The sequence below is a fragment of the Cornus florida genome, unplaced genomic scaffold, assembly GCF_030987335.1.
Source record: "Cornus florida cultivar Cherokee Brave unplaced genomic scaffold, ASM3098733v1 CherokeeBrave_3.0.0_Hap2_Chr05, whole genome shotgun sequence".
Lineage (NCBI taxonomy): Eukaryota > Viridiplantae > Streptophyta > Magnoliopsida > Cornales > Cornaceae > Cornus > Cornus florida.
The window spans coordinates 98,100,138-98,125,095 of record NW_026775575.1 but is presented as its reverse complement, the minus strand read 5'-3'; the positions used below and the strand labels follow the sequence as shown (position 1 = coordinate 98,125,095).

At 33.4% G+C, this 24,958-nt stretch overlaps 1 protein-coding gene across 4 annotated transcripts in view; it reads left to right on the top strand.

Annotated features, from left to right (window-relative positions):
- Positions 1-5,327: 5,327 nt before the first annotated feature.
- Positions 5,328-24,958, top strand: part of LOC132307849 (DNA-directed RNA polymerase IV subunit 1) — a 42,384-nt gene continuing 22,753 nt past the window's right edge. The window contains exons 1-11 of one of the 4 annotated variants that reach the window (XM_059805719.1): positions 5,328-5,663; positions 7,333-7,483; positions 12,749-12,835; positions 15,299-15,404; positions 16,272-16,392; positions 16,493-16,614; positions 20,489-20,542; positions 20,665-20,892; positions 22,010-22,147; positions 22,273-22,368; positions 22,460-24,397. In XM_059805719.1, coding sequence (XP_059661702.1) covers positions 15,318-15,404; positions 16,272-16,392; positions 16,493-16,614; positions 20,489-20,542; positions 20,665-20,892; positions 22,010-22,147; positions 22,273-22,368; positions 22,460-24,397 — 2,784 coding nt within the window. In that variant the 5' untranslated portion in view covers positions 5,328-5,663; positions 7,333-7,483; positions 12,749-12,835; positions 15,299-15,317. Of the gene's footprint in view, positions 5,664-7,332; positions 7,484-12,748; positions 12,836-15,295; positions 15,405-16,271; positions 16,393-16,492; positions 16,615-20,488; positions 20,543-20,664; positions 20,893-22,009; positions 22,148-22,272; positions 22,369-22,459; positions 24,398-24,958 lie in introns of all 4 variants that reach the window. The other 3 variants (XM_059805717.1, XM_059805718.1, XM_059805720.1) reach the window with 3 other exon arrangements.

The following is a 24,958-nucleotide window of genomic DNA, read 5'->3' as shown; positions in this document are numbered from 1 at the left end:
TAAAATCAAATCAACTTAAGAATTCCCATTTATGACTACTAATAAAATGACATAGTTTACTCAAATTGAAGATAACAACAAAATTTCATAATAACATATTTATTCTAAAATATAGGTGAAATAATATATATATATATATATATATATATATATATATGCATTAATATTTTTTATTAGTAATATTTTTTATTTAATAACAATTTTTTAAAATTGCTATAATAAACAATTTTTAAAATTGCTAGAATAAAAAGAGCTAATAGTGTGCATGTGCATGAGGCTCACGCCAATGTAAAATTATTAAAATAACCTAAATACTAATTGGTCTCTATAATTAGTTATTGACTAATAACTAAGTAATGATAAAAGACAATCAATATACAAATTAATTAATTGATTCATACACTTATTATTACATTGCTACTAGTTGTGGAAAATATTTTATCTTCCTATTTTTCTATATGAACTCTCTCTCATGAAAGGTGGAATGTTTAATGATTTTAATTATTATTATTATTTTTTTATAAATATCGTGAGGTTCACTCAAAGAGAAATTGTATGGGTCTTTTTTAACTTTGGTTTGATAAAATGGGTTTTTTTGAGGATTATATAAAAATTAAATAGGGGCATTGATATAATTAATTAAGAATCTATATATAGAATGAAAATAATACGAAGTATTTAGAATATATATACAGATTTAAAATAAAATTTAAAATCTATATACAGAAGTAAATAATATTGAAATAAATTTACGTTGGAACTCTGAATTCTTGGTGGCTTCGTCACTGTTTTTCAAGCAGGTTTTGTCGTTTTTTATATAGAATTCTGTAATCTCGTAAGCGAGATGTCTCAAACAGTGGCAAGTTTTGTTGTTTTATATATTCTATTGTAATCTCATAGGTTGAGATACCTCAAACAATGTGCAATGAAAATAAAAAGTTAAGAGGATAAATATGTGTATATATATATATATAATTTATCCGTTAAAGAAAAAATGAACACATAGATTAAGCTAAAATCGATATGATAATAATTTGATTTGACATAATATATTATATAAATATTTTAAACATATGTTATATAATCATATAATATATAGTATTTAAATATTATTTAAATATTTTATGATTATTTTCTCCTCTTCCTCTCCCCTCTCTATATTTTTCTCGTACACTTATTTGTTTTTCCATTAACAAAGATTCAATGTATAATATTCTTCTCTTCTTTTTTTTTTTTTTTTTCATATTTTTTTTTGTCTTTTGGTCTTTCCTTTACATTATAATCGTTGTTTACCTTTATCTTTTAACAATATTATTATTATTTTCTTTAAAAAATAATCCCAATCTAGACTAAGAATTATATAACAGTTATAATGGGATGAACTTCGACACCCTTCACTTGCCTATGATGAAGTGGAATTTCTTCTGAAAGAGGACGCACCAAGGACCAATGAAGCAAGCAAATAATTGACCCACGCACAAATAAGAATGACAAAAAAATTAATTGATTGGATTATCGAATCAAATATTCGATTAATAGCAAATCATATACAAATACATTCACAAATTATTTATAGATCACTAAATACTCTTATTGAATTGAATCCGACCCATTCATTGGTCAATAAAAAGCGGGAAGCAAATAAAATGAGACATGTTTACTTTTGTCCATCAACACAATAAAATTTAATTAAATTATTTAGAAAAGTTTGTTCCTTAGTAAGAAAATTGCCTAAATTAATTAGTATATATTATTCCCCTATAACTTCTAAAACATATCTGTCGCTCCTGTCACTGTAAATTACATTATTTTCACATTTATTAGTAGAGTTACTTTTCAACTTCAATATCATTCCCCTCTTATTTACAAAGCTTATATATATACACTGTAATTTTCACTTGTTATTTTCATTCTAGAAAAGGGCAATAATTGTCTTTTAAAAAATAGTTACATTCCACAGTTATTTAAAATAATTGTTGTACATTCCATTTTTTAAAAATAGCAAAGCGAGGAAATCCTTTTGGTGGAGTGCCATTTTGACAATATCATAAAAAAAAATTAACCAAAAAAAAAAAAAAATTATATTCATATATATTTTCATCACCATCTAAAAGTTAAGTTTATATAATCAAATCAATTTAAGGAATACATTTAATTGATGAGTAAAATAATAACATAGTTTACTCAAATTCAAATAACAACAAAAGTTCATGACAACGTATTTTATTCTAAAATATTGGTGAAATGATAAATATATGACTTAATTATTTTTTGTTTAAAACGTTATTGTAAATTTGCTAGAATGAAAAAGGGATAACTTAGTGTGTGATAATTACACCAATGTCTAAAATAGTCTAAATATTAATTAGTCTCTCTAATTAGTTTTAACTAATTAAGTAATAATCAAAGACAATCAATATATAAATTAGTTAACCTAATTCATACACTTTTTATAATATTGTTACTAGTTGTGGAAAACACCTTATATTTTTTTGTTTTTGTATTTGGTCTTGCGAATAAGAACTCAACTCTCTCCCTCTCAAGAAAGGTGGGGGAGTTTCAACCAATGTGCAACTGAAAAATAAAATTAAGAGCATAAATATGTATACATATATTTTCTTTCTTTTATAATTAACTTAAAAGTAGATAGATATCATGTGATGCAAAAGAGAGTAATTATGATTAATAATATGCTTAAGAGAGTAATTTTAAAGTTGATAAATTGTATCCTTAGTGTCACTTGTCCTATTCAGTGCACCTCGTGGGCTGTGCAATGTGTTACTTGGTGTCGTACACGATGTGCATACGCCGACATGTATTTGCACGCACAACTCTGATTAACCCAATACATTGTGCGCACTGAATATCTATCCGGGCATGAGGCTCATGCTAATGCAAATTTGTTAAAATAATTTAAATTATAATTAATCTCTCTAATTAGACATTGACTACTAAAGTAAGTAATAATAAAAGTCAATCAATATATAAATTAATTAACTTATTCATACACTTGTTATCTTTACATTTTACCACTACTAATTATGGAAAACATCTCCTCTTCCTATTTTTCTATTTGGTTTTACCGATAATAATTGAACTCTCTTTCTCTCTCAAGAAAGGAGGAATGTTTAATGATTTTAATTTTTTCCCTAAATATATTGAGGCTCACTAGAAGATAAAGTGTATGGGTCTTTTTTAACTTTGGCTTGATAAAATGGGATATTTTGAAAATTATATAAGAATTAAATAGGGGCATTAATATAATTAATTAAGAACTTATATACAGAATGAAAATAACATAAAAAATTTATATACAGAAGCAAAATAACAATAATTTTATGTTGGAACTCTCACTGACCCTCGGTGAGTTCGTCGCTGTTTTTTTTGTCAAGTTTTTGTCATTTTATTTATGGTATACTGTGATCTCATAAGTTGGAGGGTCTCAAATAGTGGGCAATGAATAAAAAAGTAAAAAAGTTAAAAGAATTCCCATTTATGTCACTAATAAAATAACATAGTTTACTCAAATTGAAGATAACAACAAAATTTCATAATAACATATTTATTCTAAAAATATTGGAAAAATAGTAATTTTTTTATTTAATAACAATTTTGTAAAACACTATAATAAAAAGGAGCTAACAGTGTGCATGTGCATGAGACTCACGCCAATGTAAATTTGTTAAAATAATCTAAATACTGATTAGTCTCTATAATTAGTTATTGACTAATAATTAAGTAATGATAAAAGACAATTATTATACAAAATAATTAATTGATTCTTGTACTTATTATTACATTGCCACTAGTTGTGGAAAACATTTTATCTTCCTAATTTTCTTCATGGATCTCTCTCTCAAGAAAGGAGGAATGCTTAATGATTTTATTTTATTTATTTGTTTTTTGAGGTTCACTCTAATAGAAAGTGTATGGGTCTTTTCTAAATTTGATTTGTTAAAATGGGCCTTTTTGAGAATTATATAAGAATTAAACAGGGCATTGATATAGTTAATAAATAATCTATATACAGAATGCAAATAATATTTAGAATCTATATACAGAAGTAAATAATAATATATTTAGGTAGGAACTCAAAACCCTGGTAGCTTCAACACTGTTTATTGCAGGTTTTTTTGTTTTATATATTGAATTTTGTAATCTCGTAAGTGACATGTCTCAAACAATGTGGCAGATTTTGTTGTTTTATATATAGAATATTGTAATCTCATATATAGAATGTCTCAATTAGTATGCAATGAAAATATAAAAATAATAATTTAAGAGGATAAATATGTATATATAATTTATATATTGATTGTAATGTGTGTGTATATATATACATATTCAGTGCACCGGATTAATCAGAGTCGTGTGTGCCACGTAATGTGGACGCACGTCTCTGATTAGTCCGGTGCACGGGGTGCATTGAATACCTATTCGTGCATGAAGCTTACACCATTGCAGATTTGTTAAAATAATCTAAATACTAATTATTTAATTACTAATCAAGTAAGTAATAATCAAATACAATCTATATACAAATAAATGAACTAATTCTTACATTTATTATTATATTGTCATGAGTTGTGGAAAACACCTCATCTTTATATTTTCTATTTTGTGTTACGAATAGTAATTGAACTCTTTCACTCTCAAAAACAGGTGGAATGCTTAATGATTTAAAATTTTTTTTATAAATATTGTGAGGTTCTTCACTAGAAGAGAAAATGTATTGTCTTTTTTAATTTTAGTTTGAAAAATGGTGTGTTTTTGAGAATATATAAGAATTAAATATGGACATTAATATAATTAATTAAGAAACTACATACACAATAAAAATAACATTAGAATCTATATACATAATGAAATAATATAAATTAACGTTGGAACTCTGAACACTTGGTAGCTTTCCACTGTGTTTGTTTTTTTTTTTTTTTTTTTTCAGGTTTTTATCGTTTTATTTATAGAATATTATGATCTCCTAAGTGGAGGTGTCTCAAACAGTGTGAAAAAAGAGAGAAGAATATGTATATGTATATGTATATTCTTTTTATAATTAATTAAAAAAAATAGGTTGTCAGGAAAAAAAATAAAATAGTAATTATAGTTAATATAATTATAATAAATCTTTCAAAAAGGCTGGTAAATTGTATCATTAAAGTCACCTGTCCTGTTCCACTAAATTTTAGAAACCACCCCTTTCAGAGCCTCTGTCAATTAGAAAGTCACTTTATGGTAAGGAAAGGTAACGTCATGTGTGGTACACTTGTACTATAATCGTAATTAGATAAAAAACAGAGGGTTTTTATATTTCTGACACAACACACCACGCAACGCAACGCAACCTTCGTCGCGCCTTTCTTTACTCTGGTCTCCGCCGTGAACTCGGTTTGTCTTTTCTTTAGTTTAAAGGAATCGGCGATCATCTTTTTATAAGCCTCTCCTATCTCTCTCCTCGTTCTCTCTCTATAGATATATCTCAATAGACACACATACACACACATACACGGACACTTGTTGGCTTGCCCTCGTGTTCCTCATTGTTTTAATAACACAACTCGTCAAAGTTATCAGAACAACCCTTTCAGTTCACGGAGGAGTCTCTGTTGTCTGCTTCGAACAGTGCTCAAGGAGAGTAAACAGTCGCTATTCCGTTCCCAGAAGTAAGAGAAATTTGTAATTTTATTGTCTATATATCAATACATATGTGTGTATCTATGTGTTCTTGTTTCTTGTCACTGTGTTTTGATTCTGGTTCTTTAATGATAAATGGTGTTCGTGTATGTATGTGATAAACTATTGTTTCTTTGAATTCAGGAAAAATAACTGTTGTCTATATGATTATTTTATTATTATTATTATTTTTGATTTGGGTCTGATTTTGCTGCTGATCATGTGCTGTATATACAGATGTAAATGTGTGTATGGAAATATTTGCATGTGGATTTTGATGGGTTATGAATGTGAAAAAAATTGTGCAATGTGGTTGATAATTCATGTGGTTTGAAGGTTTTGGTTCATGGGTTTTTTGTGAATTAGCTTTTCTGCTGATAAAAGTATAGGATTTATTTTATTTTATTGTTGAATCAAACCGTTGAGATACAGTTGCAACACTGGCACTACTTTCTTTTCTTGGCTGCATCTTATGTTTATGTTGAGTTTTGAAGGGTTGAAGATCGAAAATTTGACAATGTGCTTGGAAATCATGCATTTATTGATGAAATCTGTCAATGAGATCAGTAATTGACTTAGATATTAGGATATGGTGGGGTGTTATGAGTTTTTTGATTGACCTCCTGTGCTTGGTAGCACCGAATTGGTGATTTCCTCCAATTCCAATTTCAAGGCGCTCATTCGGTGCTCCCAAACATAAAGTGATTTATTTATTAACTGGATGGATTACGGAGAAAACATAGTTTGTTGGCAGTGGGTCACTCCAACTGATAGTCTGATACACGTTTAGTAACAGTTAATTCCTTGTGTTCCTCATCGTTTGTTTTAATTAAGGTCATTTCGACCACCGTGTGTAATTAGGGAAAACCTCAGGATGCGTGTAATTTATCCTTGAAAAATTGATCAACTATGGAGAAACATTTACAGTAAAAAGAAAGTAAAAAACTATTGAGGAACTTGATTTATTGGTGTCAGGTTAGTTAATGATTTAAATTTGTTAATACTATGACCATTGGATCCATAAACAGTGTCCTGGAGAGGTGGGGCAATGAATGTTTATGCATTAAATTTTAAAAATTCCTGAATCCATGTCGTGCACGTAAAAAGTGACCTTTACCGAGTTATCTAATAATACTGTTATTCGAAAATATTTATAGCATTAACTAAAATCATGCATCAATTTTAAAATGTTTTGATCCTAAATTTTTATTGTTTAAATTATTCCAACTATGTCTACAGTTAAAAATTAAAAAATTTAATATCATTTTTTATTAAAAAATTATCATATACTATTTCTATAAGAATGAAACAGAAAATGTAAAGTTTAAAAGAAGCAATTTGGTTGGTATAACCCATGGTTTCATTTTATATATATTATAAAGTAACAAAAATTCTGGGAAGAACCAAAATTCCAGATTCAATATGGGACGATTATAGCAGGTTTCAAGATATATAGTAACACAATTACTGGACTATAATGAGCTCCCTTAATGTTTTAAATAAAGATTATGTTAAGTAAACAGCAGGATGAATTATGTGGTACGGGTGACAACATTAGTAACGGTAGTATTTGTGCACTAGTGACAAAATTTGAAATGCTTTGCGTTCAATAAGAGATGTATTTTTTGGGAACATCCTCACTCTTTTCTATCATATCAGGTCGCTCACACTGAGATCCCAAACTGAGTGGCTCTGTGCTCACCTGTTGCCAATAAACTTTCTGGCTTCATGTGAGAATGGAAAACTGGACACATACATCGGAGACCTAGAGACACGCCGGTCAAGCGAGGAAGACTAGTTGTAATAAAAGGTAAGAGACGGAGAGGGTGACTAAAAATAACTTGGGATGAGGTTATTAAAAATGAATTTAAGAAGTTAAATATAGTAGGTGAAAATGAAATAGCATGTAATAGGGAGTTGCAAAGTTTACAGGAGGCTGTGGATGATTAATAATATTCATTAGGAAACATCTATCAGTGGACTTGTTTAGGTTGGAGGGGCAATCATTATTATAATTTGTTTCGGGGAGGGGGGAATATGAAGTTGGAATAATTTTAATATGTAAGGTTAAGGGGCAAAACATGATTTCCAAAAACTTAGGGGGACAGCAGCGTCTGCCCACCCCCTCTGTATCTGCCATCTATCATCACTTAAAATAGCATATACATTTCAATGTCCGATTTCTATGTTTCATGAATTCACATTTGAGTTTCTCATTCACGTTTAGAAATCAGAGCCATTCTACTTTCCAAACCAGATTTGTGATAAGGTTTGAGTGCAGTGAATACATTTATTTGTACTTTCATCAACCAAATTTTCAACAAGGACAGATATTTGATATTATTAAATAATGTGATACCAGTGGCAGTTTGCCTATCCAATAAAAAGAAAAAAGAATAGTAATTTGTTGAATTAAAGTTAGGAGGCTTTGCACATAAACTCATAGTTGTCTGAATAGGGATCCGGCCTGTGTTCAACTTGAGAAACAAACTGATTTAGATTGTCGGGGGTTCATCACAATCACTTTATCTTATTCAACTTCTGGTAAAGTTCCAAATATATAGATATTTCTTTCAGGTTTACATTGGCTCATACTTGAAGTCTAGAATGTATTTTCTTTCTTGTTTACTGTTTTCTTTATATGTTCTAGGAGCAATTAAATTACATCCAACAATTCCCTAAAGTTTTTGATGGCCAGTTGTCACCTTTGGAGGAGATTTGGCATTTTTACCATGTGCTAAGATTTAATTATTTTTCCATGATTATCTTTGTTGAAGTAATATTTTCTTTTGTGCGCCAACATGCTGATTGACTGGATTTGATTGAAATCAGATGGAAGTATATCAAGTTATATCTGTAAGACTTCATCAATTAAGTAGGATTGTCAATCAGAGGCCCTTTGTCAATATAATGGGGCCTCATGTGGTAGATTGATTACTCTGTAGTATATTGCCATCCAATGTCAGAAATTAGAGATTTACTAGATAATGGGTCCAACCAAGTCTATCAGTTAATGAACTTCAACTAAAATTATCAGATATTTTATATGGTGATTTGAATTCTTAATTTGATGTTATCTCTTATAAAATTTAGTCCAAGTAATTATAATATATTGAAGGTGCCTGTAGTTGGTTCTTTATATAGAAGGCTCGCTTTGGAAGGGATCCTTAGATGAAGTAGTGGTTGATAATAATTCTGCAATGAGGAAAAGTGAAGTACCGTGGCATTATATAAGTACTCTAGACTTTTTTGATTTCTTGGTGAAATGGCCAAAAGTGAGGACCTTTGTTTGAAAATCTTGTATAATCCCTCTCTCTTAAACATGCACTTACCCATGGTGCTTATGCCCTTTACAAGATGAATTGTATTGTCAAATCAAAGTGGATGAATTTTGTAGAAAGATGCTAGAGAACATATTTTTAGCAGAAATTTACCACTTGGACAGGCAGATGATTTTTTTCCCCCCTCAGTAAGTGAAAGTTAGGCAGATGAGTTTCTAATTGACAATGACTTAAACGTGTTTCAAATAGATTCTAGCCAGTGGAAAACAAAGAGTTCTTTGTTAAGGATGCCTTTTTGCAACTTGAAGGAATTACTATCAAGCTATCAATTGAGAAGATCTCAAAGGTGATAATCATTCTATCCTCATTTTGTAGAATTTCCTAGAAGCTTATTTAAAGGACACACATTAGTCATGTCTGGGCATATGATTTAGCCAGAGAAAATACGATCTTGCAGAAACGAAAATACCATTTTATTACTTATAAGAGTGACACCAATAAAACACAAATCGACTGATGCTTATATAGAAGAGGAGAATGGGGTACATGTAAAGAGTGTAAAGTAATCCCCGGAGTAAGTTTTACAAACCAACATTGACTACTAGTATTGGATTTGTTAATCAAAGAATTAAAGAGTAAAAAATTAATAAAAGGACAAACGCATAAAGTGGAAAGATTTGAAAGGTAATAAAGCGATAACATTTAGAGAAAAAATAGTACAAGAGACACAATTGGATTAGAAGGATAATATAAATAACTTTTGGTCAAACATGGTGGGGTGGTAATAAGAATGTGGCAAGAGAAAATTTAGGAGAAACTAAGGGAAATAAATTTATGCAAAAAGAAATATGGTGGTGGAGTGATGATGTAGAAGAAGCAATAAAAGATAAAAGAATAAGTTTTAAAGAATGGCAAAAAAGTAAGAAACAAGAGGATTTGGAGATATACAAAAAGCATTAAATATGAAGCTAAAAGATGGTAGCCAAAGCTAAACTTAATGCCTTAAATAACTTATATGGAAAACTAGGAACAAAAGAGGGTGAAATAGCTATTTATAAATTGAAAAAAAGTAGAGAGAGGTTGAATAAAGACATGGATCAAGTTAGGTGTATTAAAGATATAGTTCAAACAATATTAGTTAAACGATAGGCTATGCTTGTTCTTCACCAATGGACTTCCAGACCAAGAATATTTGAATCAAATGCAAAGATTATTGTTTCAGCGGCTACGGGGTCTTGTCCAGCTCTTGTGATGACGTTGAACCTGGTTTACAATATTGGAGTTCTTTTGACACAACACAATAATTGGTCTCTCATATTTTCACCTCGCATTAGAAAGTTGGAAAAATAACTTTCAACCATTACTAAATGAAGAATATACTGGAGAAGAAGTCGTAAGTAGCGAACCGTACATAGGAGTGGTAAAAGAAAATCATAAGAAGGAAGTAGAAGACACACTTAAGAAAATGAGTTATATGATTTTAAAGATTCGGAATGAGAGACTGTCATCCCATTCAATCCAGTAACAAAGCTGTAGGACCAGATAACATACCTATAGAGGCATGGAGAATTTTAGGAAAAGCTGGTATTGAATGGTCAACATAGTTTTTTAACAAATTTTAAGAGAAGAAAAAAAATGCCAAGTGAGTGGAGGAAAGACACAGTAATATCAATTTATAAAAATAAAGAAGCTATACAAAATTGTGAAAATTATAGAGGAACTAAATAGATGTGTCATACAATAAAATTGTGGGAAAGGATAATTGGACAAAGATTAAGGAAATAACCAATTTGGATTTATTCTAGGTAGATCCACTATGGAAGCCATATACTTAATAAGACTACTTATAGGAGAATATTGGAGGAAACAAAAAGACTTACATATGTTTTTCATACATTTATAGAAGGCATTTGATAGAGTGTCGACATAATTTGGTGGACTCTACAAAGAAAACAAGTACCTATAAAACTTATAACTCTAATTCAAGATATGTGGTACAAGGGGTCTTGTCCCACATCGAATCTGGATGGGAAAGTGATTGGGTATATATGGGTAGGTATGCAGCACTACTTAACAACTTAAGCTTTTGGGTTAGAGGGCAAGCTCTCAATCCATTACAGTTAGTATAAGAGCCAGACCTAGTCCTCGATTCGGTGTCACTCCAAGCGCCTACCTGGGAGGTGTTTAGGTCAGTAGTTGGGTAGGTAGGGTGGCCTGACAGCAATGAGGGCGTTGCGAGTTTGGGTGAGGGAGAATGTTATAAGGGGTTTTGTCCCACGTCGGATCTGGACAGGAAAGTGATTGGGTATATATGGGTGGGCATGCACACTACCCAATAGCTTAAGCTTTTGGGTTAGAGGTCAAGTGCCCGACCCATTATAATATGTATAGTGAGACACTGACAAGAGGTTCATGCTATATGCAGAGAAGCTAGTGAATTCCTTATAAAAGTTGGACTACACCAAAGATTGGTGTTAAGTTCATATCTTTTTGTGAGTGTTAGAAGAAATAACGTAATATCTTCAAGAAAATATTCCATGGTGTATTCTACTTGCTGATGACATAGTCTTAGTAGATACCTCTAGGGAAGCCTTAGCAACAAAATTGGAAATATGGAGAAAGACACTAGAAGCAAGAGGCTTAAAAATTAGTAAAACTAAAACATAATATATTGAATGTAAATTTTATTTAGTAGTAAATGAGGACAATATAAAAATCACAATTAAAGACCAAAAAGTTACCCAAAATACCTGGGATCAATACTTATCAAAAAAAATACCTGGGATCAATATTACAAAAAAGATGGGAGATAGATGGTGATGTAGTTAGTAAGATTGGAGCTGGGTGGACGAAATGGAGGCAAACTAGTGGTATCCAAAGAATACATGGTATCAAAAAAATACCAACTATAAAAGGAAAATTCTATAGTTATTAGACCAGCTATATTGTATGGAGCAGAACGTTGGGAATTGAAAAATACAAAACAACAACACATCCATGTACCAGAAATGAGGATGTTACGTTGGATGATAGGAGTAACTAGAAAAGATAAGATTAATAATGAAGTTGTGAAGGGAACATTAGGTATAACACCCATAAATCATAAAATTAGAGAAAGTAGATCTAGGTGGTACGACCATATTCACCGTAGATCGCACTGGTTAGAAGAGGAAGAGTTGTTTACCTAGAAGGTAAACGAAAAAGTGGTCGACCAAAACTTACATGGGAGGAAGTAATTGAAAACGATTTAAAAAAAATAAATCTAAGAGAAGACATGGTATATAATATGAAAAAATGGAAAAGGAGAATTCATGTGGGCTAAAGGCAAGGATGATGATGATGATGTTATTCATGCGTGGCTGCACAAATCTCTGTTGGAGTTGTATACAAAGAGATAAATGTAATTAAAAATGCCTTTTTTTTAAGCCATACTTCTTAATAGCAACCGAAAAACCTTTTGACAAGTTTGGTTTTATCTTTTGACACATGCATTTGAGGTGGACATAAACTGTTATTTATTTATTTTTATTTTTTAATTTTTTTTTGATAAGTAAGGTGGACATAAATAGTTTTGGAAATGTTCGTGGGATTATTTATTTATTTTTTTGGTATGCTATGACGCATTAGATACTCAACTCAACTCAATGAAGAATTTTCCCTCTTAGTCTACCATTCCACTGTACCTAAGGCCATAATCTTATCGAATCACATGCCATCATATCTTTCTTAGCTAGACGTTTCACTATTCTTTTTTTATAATTATTCATCAGCAATTGTTTTCTTTCTCTTGGTAGGTAAGCTGGTGAAGAAGGTTTTCATGCTCAAACGGTGCTAAGTCTAGGTTTATGGTGCAACATTCTAGAAGACTACCAGCTAAGCTAGTATGCATTTTTTAACATTTATTGCACTATAAAAATCAAAGATTCTCAAACCAACCCTAAAATTTCCATTCTGGTTTCCTATATTTTAAAGATTTGTAAGATCTTATTATTTGCACATAAATGGTGCACGTAATACGGTAATAGTGGAAAGTTTACTACAGGTGCATCTGTATTGGTATGCTTACATGTGCATCTATTTTGGTAAACCATGCTAGTGTTTGAGAATAATTAATGGGATAATTATGCTGATCTCCCATGAGGTTTGTCCAAATTACTATCGGATTAAATTTTTTGACACATAACTCTGACACCCTAATGGATGGTTAACATTAGCAGTGAGTTTACCAAACTACCCTCAACTTTAATACTTTGTCATTCTGATGTAACTGACCCAAGATACCTTCCACATAACTTAATGACAGATCACCCTTACACTTTATTTTAAATGATAAACTTAACCTTCTTGAAAAGGACAAAGTTACCCTATGTCTTTAACTAAATTTTCATTTCATACCTTGATTTCTTTTCTTCAAAATCTCTTTGGGGTCTCTCTCTCTCTAAAATTTCTCTCATCTCATCTCTTTTTTTGTCTTATGCACTCCACCGCCACCACCTTCTTTTTGCCTTGTTCTCTCTTTTATCCACCCCTCCACCGCTTGCAATTTCGAATTTTACAAGACAACCATCCTGCCAACATCATACCCTCATCCACTGCCACTAATCACCACCTCCTCGATTCTCTCTCCTCTATTCATTGCCACTCTACCTCCTACCCTTTTCTTTCTCCTCTCCTCCCTTCCACAACCACCAATTCCTTCCACTCAAACTACCTCAATCACACAATTGTTTTATTGAATGCCCTCAGTTTAATTGAAGAAAAATTATTTGTCTTTCAGAAACCCAACCAATTTTCTGCCTTGCTTATGTTTGATCCCAAATTAGAGCATGCATTTGGATTAATTTTGAAAGATTTTTGTCCAACTGGTCCTAAATTTGATGAATGTCTTGATTTATGGGGAACTTCAAATGCACCCTGTAAATCTGTCCCAATCGCGAAATAGACCTTCTCTGCTTGATTTCCCATTTACTGGCTTGAACCACCCTTCTCCTTGAAGATGCCATAAAATTATTTCCATGTGATAATACATTGAAATGAATGAATTCTAGCCAGACCCGTCGCTTGAAAGTGATCCAAACGTTGGTAGAGCTAAGTCTAGACCTTGTGAAGGAGTTAAATGTGAAGAAATTGTGACAAAATTAATAGGGTGGCTGCTATGGAATGAATTGCGTAGTTAGAGGAATTCAAAAGACTGTTTGGCTTTGTCTTTTTCTTATGGTTGTATGACGGCCAAGTTCAGACTTTTTTTTTCTTTTCCCAATGGTGGCAAAGCCAGGTCCTCTTCATTGGTCTTTGATTTCTAGTAATCTGATTGAAGATTTGAATTTTATTGATATTTTCTTTAATGATTCTTTGAAAAAAATAAAGCACGACCCTAAGAATCTGGATACTAGGATATCAACCTAGTACACAGCTTCTGTAGATAGAGAGCGAGGAGTCGTGGTGCTGGTGGGGAGAGAGAGGGTGGGTGTGGAGGAGAGAGGAGCAGTCCTGAGTGAGTTTGGGGCAGTGGAGTAGGTGAGAGAGGGGCTAACGATGGTGGTGGAGGTGGTGTGAGCGTGATATATATATATATATATATATATATATATATATATATGACCTATTATATGTCTATATAGTAATGTGTGATCTGTGTGTTAAAATAGTAAAGATTATTTTGTGTTCAAAATGTTATTGTTTAAATTGCCATTCCATATCGTACCAATGGACATTATAGCCCAGATGGTATGCATCTTTATTTCCAAAAGGGGTGGTTGAGTGTTTGAGCTGTGCTAGGGGCAATATTGTGGGTGTGTGCATTTGCTTGAACTCTTTGAAAAAGAAAAAAGTGTAAATTTTAACCCAAGGGGTTGGCCTAGTTGGAAAAGTCTTGGGCCCGGTGCCTCATGAAGCATCAAGTCTCAGGATCCATTCCTGCTAGGTGCAAACAATTCCTTGGAGGGGTGGTGTGTGAGTACCAACTAGGAAAAACAGAAGTGTAAATTTTGTCACATTGCTGCACACAAGGACATTTTTGGCATTTCATTTTATTTTTTTAACTGGGTTTATGGGCATCTGATGGTTGGGGAGGTCAGAGTTATTTTCAAACAAACCTTAAGGGAGGTTGACCAAACTTTTTTCAGTAGTTTAATCCAAGAGAAATTGGGGCAAAAATCAAGGGAGGTCAGGGTAATTTACCCTCAAATAAAATACTTTAGGCAAGGTCTTACAGTGTAATTTTTTTTTTGCTTAAGTGCACCTTTAAAAAGTGATGCGATAATCAATGAAATTTACTTTTCTTGCATTTCCTTTTTTTGATGCTTTTGGGCATGTTATTTTGATTGCTTTATTTGTGACAGAAGAACAAGGTTACAGAGCTCAATGGACGGCGAGTTGCATGTAGAGCAGCAAGTCCCATCTGGGATCCTGAGAGGCATAAATTTCAATATCGTAACTGAGGCAGATGCAGTAAGTATTTGTTAAATTATATGGAAGATAATCTGTATAATTGTCCTTTCATGAATCTCAGATCAGATGGTAATAATGTTAATTCTGCTCTGATGTTTTTGGTCTGGTGGGGTACATCATTTGTATTAATGATCTTTCTGTTCAATAACCCTAATGTGAAAACATCAGATCAGCTGTCTCATTCTTGTATCCTATTATGTTTCATTAATGAATCCCTTTATATTTGGTAACTTTTTCTTTCTATTTAAGCTACGGGTAGTTAAATCTTACAAATCCTGATTTGAATTTATAAGATCGTTTGAGATAGCACCTCTTTGATATGAATTGTTAGGATGAAGCCCATGTCATAAGGAATCTTAATGAATCTACAGAAACCTAAAGGGAATTACATCATTTGTGATTTGAAAATGCTTTCTAGCAATTTGATACTCTATTAAACCTGACAACCAAAAAAACTCTCTTCTTTTGGCCATTTTTCTGTGTCAAACTAAGCTTCGCAAAGCCCTTTTAAGGGCATCAAGGTTTAAATACACCATTCTTTGCCTCTCCATATGAATTTCAAATCAAAAATAAAATTTTCACATGTTGTGCTCAAGAAAGGAAGCTTTGAAGCCATTTTTCTAAAGTTTAAAGAGGCTGTGATTTTAAGTATTTTATGGTGCTTTGGATTTCTTGATTGCTAAGTGAAAAGGGAAGTGAAAAAATGATCTCACACGGGATCATTTTACTGGTGTCAATGATTATTCTTTTATGTTATGATTTTAATATTGGTTTGGGGAAACAATGACATTGCAAGTGAGCCTTTAGTACTGTGGTTTTGAATGTATATTTTTATATCAAAGCAATAATATTATGATATTGTATCAGGAGAAGGCATCTGTCCTACAAATTGAAGCAATCAATGAGGTCACTGATCCAAAGTTGGGAGTGCCAAACCCAACTGGTCATTGCCCCACATGTGGTGCCAAAGATGCGAAGCACTGTGAAGGTGTAAATCAAGAACTTAAAGATTGTTTTTATATCTTGTTGTGTTCCTATCCTTCTTATTGTTACTTGAATCATGTCGTTTTTTAATTTTCATTTTGCAGGCCATTTTGGAGTAATAAGATTTCCATGCACAATACTCCACCCATATTATATATCAGAAGTTGCACAGATTTTGAATAAAATTTGCCCAGGATGTAAATCCCTTCGGCAGCGTAGGGTCAAGGTTAGGTAACTCAATCCATGTGCTGAGCCTTAAGATTGCTGCGCTATAAGGACGCATTTCTGTCATAGTTTTATGCGGTGTTTTTATGTTGGACCATTCAAGCCTTTTTTTTTCTCCCCAAAGTTCAAGCAAATGCGCACACACTCACAATGTTGCCCCTAGCAGGGCTCTAACACTCAACCTCCCCTTTGGAGAGAAGAGACCATACCATCTAGGCTATAATGCCCATTGGTACCATTTAACCATAATTTGTATTATTATTTTCCTTGTTTGCTGTCTTATTTCTCCTCAATTTGGTTCACTGGTTGCTGCTGCCTGATTCATAGAAGATGCATTTATCAAGTCACTGTCATGCCATACGAAAGATTGGAGAGTGCATTGGTTGAGATGATTATAGTCTTTAGTCAAATTATTATGTAAAATAGAGATGTATTGTATGCATTTAATGATGATAAAAGTTGCTGAATTGAAATAAGATGCTTACATGTATTAAGAGTAGCAAAAGATGACCCAGGTGAATCAAAAGGAGCATGACAATTATATAAGGAATCTTGGTGGTGGAATGAACAAGTCCAAAACGCCGTAAAAACAAAACGGGAATGCTATAAAGCTTGGCAAAAAACTAGAAATAGTAAAACCTTTTAAAAGTACAAAAAAAAAAATCAGCACGGAAGTTCTAAAAGTAGGAAGTGAAGCAAAATATAGAGAATATGGTGATCACTATCAAAATTAGGTACAAAAGATTGGGAAAAGAATATGTATAGACTTGTTAAACCTAGAGACTAGAAACTAGACATTTTAGCCATATTATGAAGAGCAAAATTTAAGGGTTTTAGTAAAAGTTGATAAAATTAAAGAAAGGTGGAAATCTTATTTTGAGGAATAGTTAAATGAAAATCATCTAGGAAGTTTAGTCTTTGAAGAATATAGTATACTGGGTATAACATAATTTTCCGCAGGGTCAGGAATGTGAGGTTAAAAGGGGACATACAAGATAATAAATTAACAGAATGTCTAACGAGTGCCATAAAAATATCGATCTATAAAAATAAAGGGGACATATAAAGTTGTAATAATTATCGTTTTTATAAATTATTGAGTCATACTATGAAAGTTCCAGAGAGAGAGAGAGAGAGAGAGACTTAACAACTATTAAGATGAGAAACTGAAGTGTCGGAAAATCAGTTTGGATTCATGCCGAGGAGGTTGATGATGGAGGCTATTTACTTATTGAGGAGACTAATGGAAAGATGTAGAGAGAAGAAGAAAGATCTCCATATGATTTTTATTGATTTAGAGGGGACTAAGAGGGTTCTTAGTGATCTAATAAGGGGCTTTTAGAGAATAAAGGAGTCACAAAGGGATATATTGACACATTAACGGACATGTATATTAGATGTGTGACTATAGTTAGAATGACTGTAGGAGAAAAAAATGAATTTCTAATTACCGTAGGCTTACATCAAGGGTCAGCATTAAGCCCATAATTTTTTGCCTTAGTATTGGAGGAGCCAACAAGATATATTCAAGATGATATTTCATGGTGAATGCTTTTTGCTGATGATATTGTTTTAACTGATGAGACTAAAGGAGTCCATGTCAAATTGGAGGTTCGGAGGGAAATTCTAGAATTTGAAGGCTTTACAATACATAGAAATAAAACTTAATATACGGAGTGTAACTTTAGGATGGAGTGAAAATTGTGGATCAAGAGGAACAAAAATGTGAAAATTTTCGTTATTTGGGCTCAATTATCCATATGGAAGGAGAAATAGGAGATGATGTTAATCATGGAATTAAGGCATGATGTGTTAAATGGAGGTGTGCTTCTAGTATATTGTGTGATTAGGGTATTCTGTTAAGATTGAAAGAAAAGTTCTATAGAACTGCTATTAGACTAGTCATACTTTATACTTTATGGGACAGAATGTTGGGCAGTTAGGAAACAACGTATGCGTAAAGTGAGTGTGGCAGGAATGCAAAAATTGAGATGGATGTGCGACAAGACAAGAATAGAATTTGAAGTGAATACATTTGTGAGACGGTTGAAGTAGATTGGAGATAGAATGAAAGAAAATCAATTAAGATGGTTTGGACATGTGCACAAAAAACATTTAAGTACACCAGTTTGGAGCTAGAAGGTGTAACATGGTCCTCATTGAGGGTAATGCTAGGGGAAGAGGAAGACCAAAGTTAAGGTGCTTAGGGTAAGGAAGGAAGGATATGATAATATATGGTTTGACTGAGACTATGGATTTAGATAGAGTGGAATGGAAGAATAGGATTCATGTAACTGAACCCCAAGTAGTCGAAAAAGGCCTTGTTTGTTGTTATTGTAAAAGTTGCTGAACTGGAGACAAAATGTTAAATTTATTTCAGTTTGGGATTCCTCTTCATATTATTCTTCTCTTTTGTTACGAAAAACGTTGCGAACTGAGAACAAATCAAGATTCATGACAGAAAAGTAAACACATCACACACAAAGAACACAAAGATTTATGTGGTTCGGCGTAAGCCTACGTCCACGGTGAAGATGTGGCGAAATATTTCACTATGCGAAAAATAGGATTACAAGTTTCAACCCCCAACCCCTAGCACTCTCTTTCACTCTATTTCTTGTGGTTTTAGTGTTCTCTTGTAATACACCCCAAACCCTAAACTCTGGCCCACGACCCACGAGAAAAAAGGGTCAAAGAAAATTTTTAGTCCGAAAACGGGTCGCAACACGACCCACCGAAACAAAATCCGGGCTACAACTTCACATCTTTCAACTAAATTTACTTAGTATTGACTGTAGAGTATGTTGATCCTTAGATTGAATGACTTTGATCATGTTGTGCCATAATATTTTTATCATCAGTTTTGATTGAGATCTTCTCTTCGGGTTCTTTGCTTGCTTGTTTTGAAAGTTGATTTACGTGAACATCGTGAAGCAATATGGGAAAGTTTTGTTTGCTGTGATTCTGTTATCTGTAAAAATATAGAGTTTATGTAATATTAGTAAGGGAAAAGAAACAAGTGAAAGCATTCGGCTGGTGCTTTGGAAGATTTATATGACCTTAAAATTGAACAGTCAATGGAAGATTAGGAAGGCAACAACACTCAATTGTTTAATAGGCTTCTTTGTTGAAGAACTTAAGAGTTCACATATAAACCAAATTTGATGAATAATTGGAGAAAATTTCGTTAGTACTCATTGGAAGGCAATAGATTGGAACTTGATCATGAGAACATTGAAGTGCTTCATTTAAGAGTATCAACCTCTAGGGTAGGTAATCATCCTTTTAAAGGAATCCATCTGGTTATAGTGAAAATTGGTTTGCAAGGTGGCATACCATTCATCATTTAACTTATGGTATTCTGAAGCTTCACCATTTATTTAAGATGCTAAAGGGCTAGCCCAGTGCATAAGGCTCCTGCCACTGCAAGTTCGGGGGTGGGGTTGATGTATGCAGCCTTACTTCCGCATGCGGAGAAACTGTTTCCTGCTTTGAACCTGTGACCTCCAGGTCACAATGAAGCAGCCTTACCTTTGGGCAAAGGCCCGCCTATCTATTTATAATGTTAATGTAAAAAAATTTATTTCTGCTGCAGTGTTTTCCTTTGACGTTTCATGGTACTTGGAGTGACATTTTTGCTAATTCAAAGTCTGTTGACATTCTTGTTGTCTCGATTTATTTCTAATACACAGATGTTGGAAATTATATGATGTATTCTATTCAGGATCTATGTTCAATTATTTGTTATAGCTAAACGTGCTTAATATAAATATTAGCCCCACCTTTATTAGATGTTGATCTTAAAACAACTTTCACGGCTAGCTAAATGTTTGGTTTCTAGTTGTTTGCTTGCTGATGACGGTTCTCCTGTATAGGGCGCTGATTCAACATCAAGACAGCGCCAGGCTAGAAATTGCAAATATTGCGATGTAAGTTTCTTTGGCAATTATTATGCACTTTGCTCCTTTTACCTTCATAATCTTCAAACTCATGTTTTATTTTTCCTTTTGCCTATGTAATTTCTGAACTCATTTTTTTGTCTGATCAATAGGGAAGCATCAAAGACTTCTATCCAAGAATGAAATTTAAAGTTTCCATGAAAGATATGTTTGGGAAGACCGCAATAATAGCTGAAGTCAATGAAAACTTGTTGAAGAAGGTTCGAAGTAGAGGTTCTAGGGAAGTTCTGGCTTCTGATTATTGGGATATCATTCCAAAAGATGCACAACAAGAAGAAAGTTTACTGAAACCAAACAAAAGAGTCCTATCACATGCCCAGGTAGGATTCACCAAAACCTTTTTTTCACTTGTGTGCACGTGTCAATCTTTGCATCTTTCGTTCTTTCTTTTTCAATTTTAAGCTTCTTTTTCTCCCTCTTCCTTTTTATTTGTTGGGTTTAAATTATATCTTCACACCCCTTGAACTACGTCCAATATTACTATGCACCCTGTAAATTTTACAATGCGTCAAAGTACTCGATAGAACGATAAAACTTTGGAGAGACGAAACTAAACAATGGGATTAATAGAAAATGATGAATTACAACATTATGCCTTTCAACTATTTTTGTGCAGCATCTTTTATTTTACTTTTTGCTTCTTTCAGTTAATTCTTCTCCTAAATCAGAGCCGTGTCTTGCTAGTGATAATATTTTCATGAACCATGTTTACGGTTTTAGCATTTGTAATAAGCCATGTGACACGTGCGTCAATGGAAAACAGTCTGGAACAAACCTATGTTGAAGCACCCTAACATTGTCATCTCTATGTATATGAGGCACCAGGAGGGCCAAGTGACTTGCCCACTTGTGCCAACCCGTTGGGGTTCACTATTGATTTTTTCAAAATATGTTGCCTGGACTGGTGTAGGAGTGTTGGTGTATGTATGTATGTGTCTAAGCATCAGATTTACCCAATCCCCAAGACCAAAGACAAGTGGACGTTGTTGAATATTTATATTTATTAGGGTAAAATACACCGACTCCCCTGAGGTTTGGTGAAATTACACTTGGCATGGAAGTTAGAAAAAGTTCTATCGTATTCCCTTGAACTTTGGCATGTGGTAACAGTAACCACTCTTTGTCCAAATTTCCATTTGCTCCGTTATAAAATTGAGTGTGCTGACCAAAATACCCTTTAACCTGTTTGTACATGCTTCTTACTAATACTCCGTAGAATGGATCTGACTTTTAATCCATTCTATGGAGAATCTATAGATACTATCTTTTCTTTATTCACTTATTAGCCAAGGACTTTTTCCAAACACAAATATTGTCTAATTTTTTCTTTGAACTGCTGAAAGTCTCTCTCTCTCTCTCTCTGAAGTTGTACATGCTTCTTACTAATGCTAACCATGTTCCTATTTATGATGCCATGTTTTCTTTTTTCCTTTTTAGGTTTATCATATGTTGAAAGATGTTGATCCGAGGTTTCTTAAAGAGTTTATTTTAAGCAAAAATTCTCTCTTTCTCAGTTGTTTCCCTGTAACTCCCAATTGTCATCGCGTGTCAGAATTTGCGCAACATATGATCTTCGTGAGTAAAAAATATTTTTAATGGCTCTTTTGTCTTTGTTGATATGCTTGGCGAATCTTAAGATCTTATGCGACTCCTTTTTTTTCTTTTCTACATTTTTGCTTGTACGTGGTAAATGGTTTCAGGATGAGCGCACGAGGGCTTACAAAAAGCTGGTTGATTTTAGAGGAACCGCCAATGAGTTGAGTTTGCGTGTTCTTGACAGCCTAAAATCCTCCAAGGCAAGTGGCACTGTGTTTCCTTTGACTCATTTAAGTCACTCTTTGAGTAATCTCATGCTAATGGCATACAGTTGAACTTATAATACTGCAGATACACTCTGAAAAATCATCAACTAATGATTCTGCTTCCTATTTACCAAAAAAGGATTCTGCTTCTAGTATGTCTGGCTTGAAATATATCAAAGAAGTGCTTCTTGGGAAGCGAAGTGATCATGCCTTCCGCATGGTCATTGTTGGCGATCCAAATATAAAGCTCAGTGAAATTGGATTACCATGTTATATTGCAGAGAGGTTACAAATATCTGAGCAATTGAATTCTTGGAACTGGGAGAAGCTGAACACTTGCTGTAATCTACGCATTCTTGAAAAGGGAGAGATTTTTGTTCGCAGGAAAGGTGGTCTGCTTCGTGTAGGTTTTATGGATAAATTGAAGATAGGGGACATTATATATAGGCCCCTGATCGATGGAGATATTGTCTTGATAAATAGGCCTCCATCTATTCATCAACACTCCTTAATTGCTTTATCTGTTAAGGTGCTTCCCATAAATTCAGTTCTTTCAATAAACCCTCTTATCTGTTCTCCTTTTCGTGGGGATTTTGATGGTGATTGTATTCATGGTTATGTTCCTCAATCAATTGATTCTAGAACTGAGCTCCATGAGCTTGTTTCTCTGAACAAGCAGCTAATTAACAGACAGAGTGGTAGAAACCTTCTTTCCCTAAATCATGATAGTTTAACTGCAGCCCATTTGGTTGTCGAAGATGGGGTAGTCTTGAATCTTTTCCAAATGCAGCAGCTGCAGATGTTCTGCCCTCGTCAGCTGGAATTGCCAGCAATTGCAAAAGCAACTTCACCAGATGCTTGTTTTTGGACTGGGAAGCAATTATTTAGCCTTCTTCTGCCCCCAGAATTTGAATATGCTTTTCCGTCAAATGGTGTTTATATAAGTAAGGGGGAGCTTCTATCTTCATCTGATGGATCTTCCTGGCTACGTGACTCTGATGGGAACCTTTTCCATAGTCTTGTCAAACATTGCCAACAGAAGGCTCTTGACTTTCTCTATGCTGCCCAGGAAGTTCTTTGTGAGTGGTTGTCAATGAGGGGCTTGAGTGTTTCCTTGTCCGACCTTTACCTCTCTTCTGATTCACACTCTCGAAAAAATATGATCGACGAAGTCTCTTGTGGTTTGCGTCAAGCAGAGCTGATCTCCCATATCAAACTATTGATGGTGGATTCCAATCAGGATTTCCTTGTTGGAAGTGGTGAGGAAAGTGAAAGTGCTGTTGATTTTGGGGTGGAGCGCATGTGTTATGAAAAGCAGAAGTCAGCGGCACTTAGTCGAGCTTCAGTCTCTGCTTTTAAGCAAGTGTTCTGGGATATTCAGAATTTAGTCTACCAATATGCAAGTAAGGACAATTCTTTACTGGCTATGTTAAAGGCTGGAAGCAAAGGCAATTTGATGAGATTAGTCCAGCATAGCATGTGTCTCGGTTTGCAGCATTCATTGGTTCCATTGTCTTTCAGAATTCCCCACCAGCTTTCTTGTGCTGCTTGGAACAACCACAAGGCACCTGCCTCAACTCAGAAGACTAACAATATTTCTGAATGTGCTGGGCCTTTCATCCCGTACGCTGTGGTTGAAAATTCTTTCCTCACAGGCTTAAATCCTCTTGAATGTTTTGTTCATTCATTAACAACTCGAAATAGTTCCTTTAGTGACAATGCCGATCTTCCTGGGACTTTGAACCGGAGGCTTATGTTTTTCATGCGTGATATATACATTGGATATGATGGAACTGTGAGAAATGCTTATGGGAATCAACTTGTTCAGTTCTCCTATGATATTGAGGCCATCTCTTCGAGTAATGATACTGACTGTTCCTTTGATGACAACACTAATGCTTGTGGTGCAATGGCTAGCGAACCTGTTGGTTCATTGGCTGCTTGTGCCATTTCTGAAGCTGCGTACAGTGCTTTGGATCAACCAATTAGTGTACTTGAAACATCGCCTCTTCTAAATCTTAAGGTGCTATATCTCTTTCCTCCACCAATTCCATAAAAACATTTCTAAATTTTTAGAGCTTTATTAATTTTTAGGTATAGTGACAAAGTTAATTTAAAGAAGTTCCATGTCCAAGCATCTAATTATTAATTCCTGAATCTAACAGAGGATGAACCCAATGGTATCCCCAAATTTCTGGAAAAAAAAAAAAAAAATCACAAATAGTTATAATTGCGTAAGCTGATCTATTAAAACTTCTGTCAATTGGTTTATTTGATAGGTGGTGATGTTTGAAATTCTTTTTCCTATTTTCCTTATATATATCTAACCTTTATGGAAGGGGGTCAGTTCTGGGAATTTAGTAGCATGCTGTGGGTTTTGTTTGAGAAGTTCAATTTGTCTCCCTTTTTTGTCCTCTCCTTTTTTACCTTAGTCCTGATACTATTGTGTCTTAGATGATAATGATTCATGAGCTTGCACAAACAAAAATGCATAAGGTTGACTTTTCTTGGCAAACTATAATTAGTTATATTCCCTTTCTTATACTACACATATTTTTTTTATTATCAAGTTTCACTTATAAAG